Source organism: Scylla paramamosain, chromosome 47 (genome assembly GCF_035594125.1).
Source record: "Scylla paramamosain isolate STU-SP2022 chromosome 47, ASM3559412v1, whole genome shotgun sequence".
NCBI classification, from domain to species: domain Eukaryota; kingdom Metazoa; phylum Arthropoda; class Malacostraca; order Decapoda; family Portunidae; genus Scylla; species Scylla paramamosain.
The window spans coordinates 5,657,852-5,667,143 of NC_087197.1; the positions used below are offsets into that span (position 1 = coordinate 5,657,852).

The following is a 9,292-nucleotide window of genomic DNA, read 5'->3' on the forward strand; positions in this document are numbered from 1 at the left end:
GAGCTCTGTAGTCCACACGGCACCTTGTGCCATCCTTCTTCTTTACCAGGACTACAGCTGATGACCAAGGGCTGCATGACTTCTCCACCAGTCCCTACTTGATAAGCTCACCCACTGCCTTTTACATTTCATGATGCCAGGCAGGGGCAACTCTCCTGGGTGGTTGCTTGATAGTGTTGATGTGATGTTTGACCAGATTCGTGCACCCCAAGTCTAAATCACCTGACAAGAAGACATCAGCATACTTCTGCCTGCTCCTTATCTAAGCATACTATCCTTATCTAAGCATACTATACTACTGTTCCTCAGATCCTCCAGGTGTGCTGACAAGCCATGGGTAGCTGTCATAACTGCCATCTCCTTAGGGCCTGAGCCTGACGTCTCATGTGCCAGTTCCACACCTTGCAGCTTCCCACTGCAGCTTCAGCTGGTATCTGCTGCTTCTCATTGCCCAGATTAGTGACCAACACACATACTTGCTCATCATCAGTGTCTTCCTGACCAGCAGTCCACTCTGCAACCGGGAGAGGGGTGAGGACTCCACCAAACAGACTTCATTTTCCATATCACGACTCAGTCTGCAACTCACCCAAGTCTCCATCCTCGGTGGCACACAGGTAGTCTTGACAGCTACCACCTGGGGGCTGGTGTTCACCTTCAGCAGTGGCACCTCCTTCCTCTTGACCTCCATGCACATCTCTCCAAAGTCCAAACAGGCATGGCTCTCCAGGAGGTAGTCCAGAGCCAGCAAGCAAGTCATCAGTGTCTGCCACATACACAGGCAGCTCTTGCTCTACTAGACCAACCCGTATACTGGCCTCCACTGGTCCTTGTAGTGTCATGCAGTGTGCAGTGACACCACATAGTTGCTGTGCTACCACTGGAGGGCTCCTTGTCAATGTCATGTCTGGCCTCACAAACGTTCTCCCCGATGCTGTTTCCACAGTTAGCCAACATGCTTTCCCATCGACCACATCCTTCACCTGCATGCTGTGGGTGGCCACCTAATGACATCTTACTGGGAGACTGGCCTGCATGGCACCAGTTGGTTGCGGTCTCCCTTCCCCAGTCAGCTGCTGTTTCCTGCATCCACTGTCTTGTTCCTCTGCACTTTCTCAGGACAAGAACAGGAGAGGTGGCCTAGCTTGCTACATTCCCAGCAACAGGGCTAGTACACATACTGCCCTTGCTCTTCAGGTTGGGACTGTGAGGACGTGGACATCTCTGGGCAGTCTTGCTGCTTGTGACCCGGTTGGGTACATGACCAGCACTGCCAGCGGAACTGCCTTGCGCAGGTCTTGGGTCTATTCTTAATTTGACTGCGCCTAGCATGCAGCTCCATCTTTATGTCCCTCCCTGGGCCTGCCAGAGCTAGTCTTGATGAATTACTCAAACTCCAGGGCGTGTGCTAGGTCCTCCTGCAGGTCACCCATGTGCGCCTGCTTCATGTAGATCTTCAGCTGAGGGTCCTCCAGTGCATCCACAGACTGGTCTCTCAGCAGCACTACCATCAGCTCCTTGGAAACCCCTGGGTATACCTTAATTACAAAATGCTCTAAGTCCTGAGCCATCTGCTGCATAGTCTCTCCCCGAGCTCTGACTTTGACCCAGAACTGAGCCCAGAATACTTCAGCTTGGTGGTGGTGGCCGTACTGCCTTTCCAGCACACTCACCAGGATGGGGCAGGAGGCGCGCTGAGCGGTGTCCAGTTGACTCAGCACCTCCATTGCTGGTCCCTTCAGGCTTGATGCCAGCTGCAGCCTTCTCCTGCTCGTCCCATCCCTGAGAGCCTCCAGCGACACTCGTCCATCAAACACAGGTGAGGTGAGCTGGTGGCAGGGAGGGATGGGAGCATGCTAGCCCGCCTGGCTGGTCCACACTCGGCTGAGCTACCTGCCCTGCTGTCACAAGCTCATCTTCCAGCCCCATAATGATACTCCTACCATCCCATTCACTCCCTTCTGTTTCTTCACCTCCATACTCAGTCTTAGTGTTAACCAGGTCCCTCAAGGCTTGCTATGCATGGTCATCACAGCTCCACAGCACTCACTCAGTCCTCCAAGCACTTCACAGCCTCAGTGAGCCCAGCCACCTCAGTGACACTATGGCAACACTCGCCTCCATAGCAGTCAGTCTGTCACCCAGCTGACCCACTACACCGCTCAAAGTGCGTGTAACAACCTCTCTGTGCTGCAGTTTTGCCTTCACCTTGTTTATTTCACTCTGTACCTCAGTTTTCACTTCAGCGCACTTAGTGTCTATTTCTTATCACGATCCAGGTTATCTTTTTCAAGAAAGGTTCAAGAAAGTGAACGGTACACTGATCCCAGAAAGTTTTAAAGGTCTGAATTTTTAAAGGCTTCAAGTGCCTACCCGACCTATCCAAAATCGCCAGAATTACATCCTCTCACTTTACCCCTACCTTGACACAGCACACCAGGAATCACCTCAAATACCAGGTCATTATTGAGGGGTAGAAAACACAATTATTCCATATCATAAACAGATATATTACTACTATTAATAACTCACAAACCAAACTGAAGTAGTACACATTTATATATGATGTTTCTGTCACTTCACACAGCACTAAAACACATTTACACTTTCACAGGCCACTGAAATATTTCCCTCAGCTGCAGGAATTTACCCAGACGCCGTCACCGTGTCCTCAAATAATAATTCCCGTATTTCACCTCAAACTTCACAAGGCATCGCCATCATCACCAAAGATCACCTATAACACCATAACACCATCCCCAAAATCACCAGTACACCACAGCACCGGTTTCTAAGGTCACCACTGCAGCCTCCAAGGACATCACCACAGATTCCACTCACAAAATGGCTGCCTCTCTGCCCATAAACTCCCTTCAATCCAGCGTCACCGACACAATTCATCAAACAAATTTCAGCGGACAAGAGCTCTTGGTACCACAAAAGACTCACCAACCAGATCCTGGATATCAAGGTTATACCGGCACATCACTAATGCCTCCACACACATACTCCATCACCATTCCACCCCCAAATTTCTGCAGGTGTGTTCTTCCAGAACACACCTGCAGGCTCCATCTCTTGAGGCGAAGATACAAGCGCTGGGGCAGGGCGGCAGCACTCATTACAGGGGTCTGGGCTGGAATGAAGACTTACCAGGCTATTTCCCTACTGTGTGGCCATTCACACACTCAGGGGAAGGGTGCAAGCAAACACTAGAGTCCTTTACTGCCTTATATTGATGGAAACCACACAGGTACAAGCTCAAGGTCACAGGGCAGGACGTGGCACAAGGGGAAGGGTGGACATCACCACTGCAAACAGTTTTACCCCTATATCACAGATCACAGGCTATCAACATAGTCACTGTCTCTTACTACAGTCAGTGTCTCTCAGCACAGGTGTACACGGGGGTCACACCTGCAGAGATAGGGCACAAAAGCGAAACAGAAGGCGAAGCAAGGTGCCTGAGGCAGCTAGATGTCATGGTGTCCCCTTTTTCTCTGCTGCCTGCACAACTCGCTGCTCCCTGACATGGCCGCCCACCCTGCTAGATTTAAACAGTGAAAACAAACATTTTCTGGCCCTCGTAACAATATATATATATATATATATATATATATATATATATATATATATATATATATATATATATATATATATATATATATATATATATATATATATATAATCATCTTAAAAAAAAATTGGCATAAATAATAATTCAAGCTGTTTACTTCTTGAAGACATGGAAAAGTGCAAGGTGGTATCATCAGCGTAGGAGTGGATAAGACAAAAAGTTGGTTTAGACGATCATTGATGAATAACAGGAAGAGAGTGGGTGCCAGAATCCCTAAAGGACTGTGTTTTGTCCTCACATCTGGTGTGATACAGCACTGTATTTGTGCGGTACTACCATCAAATCTAAAACTCTCTCTCTCTCTCTCTCTCTCTCTCTCTCTCTCTCTCTCTCTCTCTCTCTCTCTCTCTCTCTCCTGACTTCCTCCCGCTTTCCTTCCTCCTTCCATCTACCCATCCATCCATCCCACCCACTCTCTCTCTCTCTCTCTCTTTCCTGACTTCCTCCCGCTTTCCTTCCTCCTTCCATCTACCCATCCATCCATCCCACCCACTCTCTCTCTCTCTCTCTTTATGTGTGTGTGTGTGTGTGTGTGTGTGTGTGTGTGTGTGTGTGTGTTAGAGAGAGAGAGAGAGAGAGAGAGAGAGAGAGAGAGAGAGAGAGAGAGAGAGAGAGAGAGAGAGAGAGAGAGAGAGAGAGAGAGAGAGAGAGAGAGAGAGAGAGAACAATCCTGGGGGATTGTGAAGTTGAATAATACTGACTGAGAAAGGAAATGGATGGAAGGAAGATAAATGCAAAGGAAATGGATGGAGAAAAATTAAAAGAAGTGGAAGACAGGTAAAAATACTTATTTTTAGTACTTCCTCTCTCCATCTAATTCTTCACTCACTCCTCACTCTTGTTGCTTATATTTGTTCTACTCTCCCCATCCTCCCATCCTCTTCCCTCACCTTTCCTCCACTTCCTTGTCCCATGTACTCTCCTTACTGTTTATGCCCATTCCTCCCCTTTTTCCTTCCCTCTCCTTTCCTTTTCATCTTGTTTCAAACCTCCCTCCCTGTTACCTCCTCTTCCCCTTATCTATCAAAGATAAGAGACAAGGAGAGGAGGGTAGGGAGACATTCAGATGAATCTTCACTTATATTTCATGATCATGTAAACACTGTTCACATTATTTAGATTCAGTCTCCAAAGGTGTTTCTCTGGCTTCCGGAGCTTGTGTAACATTAACAGACTTTCACATACTAATGCCCAATGGGTAATTCAGTCGCCCTCTCAGACATGCCTTCAATATAATACTGTCAATGACAATTTCAAGCTGACCCTCAGTATTCCATATATGCAAATACTTAATTTACTCTGTATTATATGTACTATATAGCTGCAGCATGTCCTTGTGCATATGTCTTCAGGCTCTATAGCAGAGGCAGAACCTTTCACTAGATCTCTAAGGTGTTTAGCATTGTTTTTTTTTTTTTCTGTTTGGCAATAAGTAGCAACTATACATATTCTACTATATGTCAAATGACACATGTCTAAGTTCGCAAAGGAAGAAAACTAAAATTCTAATGATATTATGTGTTGACTTTACATATGACAAAAAAAAAAAAAAAAAAAAAAAAAAAAAAAAAAAAAAAAAAAAATATATATATATATATATATATATATATATATATATATATATATATATATATATATATATATATATATATATATATATATATATATATTTTCTGCAGGAGAACAGTGTTTTCTTTTCACTGGCTCATTGTATTCTAGCGAGAATAGTTTCATATGTATCTCATTAATGACAATTGTTTTATGGATTTCAGAATAAAAACCAAGTCAGGAGCAGAATTCAGTGAAATGCTGTTCTTTGACGACGAGCACAGAAACAAGCATGACTTAGATACCATTGGTGTGCGCACAGTGATTGTGGATGATGGCATCACCAGGAAGCTTGTCAAGCAGGGTTTAGAAGAGTTTTCCAGGCATTGATAACTCTATATAATGTGCATCTATTCAGTGGATTGTTTCACACTTATACTTGTAGGATGTTTCTGTACCTGGGCTACAGAAGCTAGTTCAGTTTTGTGCATCTTCTGATCTTGAAACTACAAAAAAAAAAAAAAATGGTTTTTATATCACTGCTTGGTACATGAGGTGATTTAGACCATTTTCTCTGCTTTTATCTCTCTTACCATTATTTACAGTACACAGCATTAAAAGATAGTAATTTCATGGAAGACTGTATAAAAAGTAATCGGTAAGAGTTAAAGTCAGTTTTACTAAAGCAAAGTCCACTATAATCCTTTTAGCAAGTCAAGTTTGCCATCAGATTTTCTAATTTCAAGCGTGAATTTATCTCAGTGCTTATTGATTAATTAACAGAAGTGTAAATCAAAGTTGAAGATCCTTAATATTCTGTGAGATAAAACATGTTAATTACAAGGCATGATTGTTCAAGCAATAGCATGTCTCAGTACAGTGCATGAAGTTCCAGGTTTGAATCCCTGCTTACAATTGAAATTTTTCTGGGATGACTTCTTTGAATTTCACTAACCTATACATAGATGAGTACCAGTTAGTGATTGGGAAGACTGTGGAGAAAGGAACAGGTTGCCTTATATTATGTCATGGGTATGACTTGCTTTATTTATTTATTAATTATTTTTAAAATCTTATAAGTAAAACGGCTGGTCAGAATCTCTTTTGCATCTCTTGGTTTATGCTAAATTTTTATAAGATAATTGACTCTGTAAAATAAATTATGGTGGTTGATGTTGAAAATTCACCAGAATATGAAGCTGTAAGTAGATGTTTAATGAAGCAGAACATAAGGAAGAACACTCTTTATATGCCAGAATGTTGTGTGACTGAGAAGCTTAATCTGCATAGTTTCATCTGGGCCATGTTTAAAAGTGCTAGCCTCTGGGAAGTTTTTCATTTTTTTTATTTCTTAATATATATATATATATATATATATATATATATATATATATATATATATATATATATATATATATATATATATATATATATATATATATATATATATATATATATATATATATATATATATATACACACACACACACACACACACACACACACACACACACACACAGGTAACCTTGGTTACCTAACGTCTCTTTCTGAACAACTCGGTTTTCGAACAAAGTTATTTGATTTCTAATACTGCAAGATGTAACTAAAACAGCCATTTATTATTAAATTGTTGTTTCTATAAATATTTCCTTTATTTTTATATATTTGGAGGACTGAGACAGAGAGTAAGATAGTAATTTAATCCTTGAAATAAGTAAAATGTGATAACCGTTGAAGAAGTTCCTTGAAGTAAACAAACAAGGTTTGGCACTCAGGAGTAAATCCAAGCCACCTGTGGCTCTCTCTATGACCCACAATACCATCACTACTGCACAGCTGCATTTTCCTAGTAGCTTTTCCCAGCAGCAAGATGTCTAAGTGTTAAAATCACTTTCATTTTGGTGGTGAGTTGGTTGCTCCTCTCTGTGACACTCTAAGGCTTCCCTCACTTGATCGGTGACAAAGAGAATGCCTGCATGGTCTAAACGATATCTTTTGATGAGCTCTGTGTCACTAAGTTCATCCAGTACATCCTTTCTGGATAAAAAAAAATTCAGAGCTGGAGATGTTGTAGAGCAGCCATCTTAGCAGTGGGAGCGTTGGTCATTACCCATTAAGACATGGTGGACCAGTGTCTGAGAATGAATTAATGTATTTTACATTGATTCCTATGAGGAAAATAATTTCAGTTTTCAAACACCTAGTTTACAAAAATGTTTTGTGGAAAAGAATTATTATGTTTCATCATAAAGTTATTGAAAAAAAAATTGTAGTGTGTGTGTGTGTGATTCACCTACAGTCCTCTGTTGGTCATCCAGCTAGCCGTTTCCTCTACGGAAAGAGCTCAGAAGTCATAGTGATCGATCTTTGGGTAGGACTGAGACCAATGACACACCACACACCGGGACAGCGAGGTCACAACCCCTCGGGTTACATCCTTTACCTACTTGCTGCTAGGTGAACAGGGGCTACACATCAAGAGGCTCGCCCATTTGCCTTGCCGCGCCCGGGATTCGAAACTGGACCTTCTTGGTTGTGAACCGAGTGTGCTAACCAATACACTACGCGGTGTGTGTGTGTGTGTGTGTGTGTGTGTGTGTGTGTGTGTGTGTGTTTTATGTAAGAGAGACATTGGCCAAAGGCAAAAAAAAAAATCAATAAAAAGAAAGGCCCAGTTCCCATAGAGATGTCAGACAGAATAAAACAAATAAAAAAAAAAACAGGAAAAGTGTCTTGAAACCTACCTCTTGAAAAAATTCTAGTAGTAGGAAGAAGGAAATACAGAAGCAGGCAGGGAGTTCCAGAATTTACCAGAAAAGGAATGAATGATTGAGAATACTGCTTAACTCATGCATTAGAGAAGGGAGACAGAATAGGGATGAGAGAAAGAAGAAAGTCTTGTGCAGCCAGGCCACAGAAGGAGGGGAGGCATGTAGTTAGTAATATTAGAGGAGCAGTTAGCGTGAAAATACCAGTAGAACATAGCAAGACCTGCAACATGGCGGTGATAAGAGACAGGCTGAAGACAGACAGCTAAAGGAGAGGAGTTGATAAGATGAAAAGCTTTTGATTTCACGCTCTCTAAAATTGCAGTGTGAGTGGAACCCCTCCCCCCCACCCCTACCCCATGAAGCAAACTCCATACATGGACAGATAAGGCCCCTGTACAGAGTTAGCAGCTGGAGTTGGGGTGGGGTGAGAAAAACTGGCAGAGACAACACAATGCCTAACTTCATATAAGTTGCTTTAGCTGGAGATGAGATGTGAAGTTTCCATTTTAGATTATAAGACCTGAACGAGGATGGTTAGTATAGAAGAGGGGACAGTTGAGTTACTGAAGAAGAGGTTGTGTCAAGTTGATAAATGGAGGAACTAAGTTTTTGAAGCATTTAACATTACTAAATTTGCTTTAACCCAATTAGAAATTTTAGAGAGATCAGAAGTCAGGTGTTTTGTGGCTTCTTTTCATGAGCTTTTTACTTCCTGAAGGGTTGGATGTCTACAAAAAAGATGTGGAAAAGTGCAAGATGATATCACCAGTGGATAAGACAAAAAAGTTTAGAAGACTATTGATGAATAATAGAGAGTGTGTGACAGGACAGAACCCTTAGGAACACCATTGTTAATAGACTTAGAAAAACAGTGACTGTCTACCATAGCAGCAATAGAACGGTCAGAGAGGAAACTTGAGATGAAGTTACAGAGAGAAGGATTGAAGCCATAGAAGAGTGTTTGGAAATCAAAGCTTTGTGCCAGACTGTATTAAAAGCTTATTACATGTCTAAGGCAACAGCAAAAGTTTCACCAAAATCCCTAAAACTGTGTATTTTGTCCTCACATCTGCTGTGATGCAGTGCTTTGGCTATACAGTACTACTATACACATCTAAAACTATGTATGTGTGTGTGTGTGTGTGTTTTGTTTCTCTCTCTCTCTCTCTCTCTCTCTTATCCCCTTCCCCCTCCCTCTTGCATGCCCTCCTCTCTCTTCAATCCTTCCATCCCCATTCCTTCCCTCTCCCTTTCCTGACCTCTTCCCCTTTCCCTTCCTCCTTCCATCTGTCTCACCCACCCACCTATCCTCCCTCCTTCCATTCTCTCTCTCTCT

At 42.4% G+C, this 9,292-nt stretch overlaps 1 protein-coding gene across 1 annotated transcript in view; it reads left to right on the forward strand.

Annotated features, from left to right (window-relative positions):
- LOC135094948 (magnesium-dependent phosphatase 1-like) overlaps nt 1–7,913 on the forward strand; it is a 91,682-nt gene extending 83,769 nt beyond the window's left edge. The window contains exon 5 of the mRNA XM_063995479.1: nt 5,410–7,913. Coding sequence (XP_063851549.1) covers nt 5,410–5,575 — 166 coding nt within the window. The 3' untranslated portion in view covers nt 5,576–7,913. The remainder of the gene's footprint in view (nt 1–5,409) is intronic.
- Nucleotides 7,914–9,292: the final 1,379 nt, after the last annotated feature.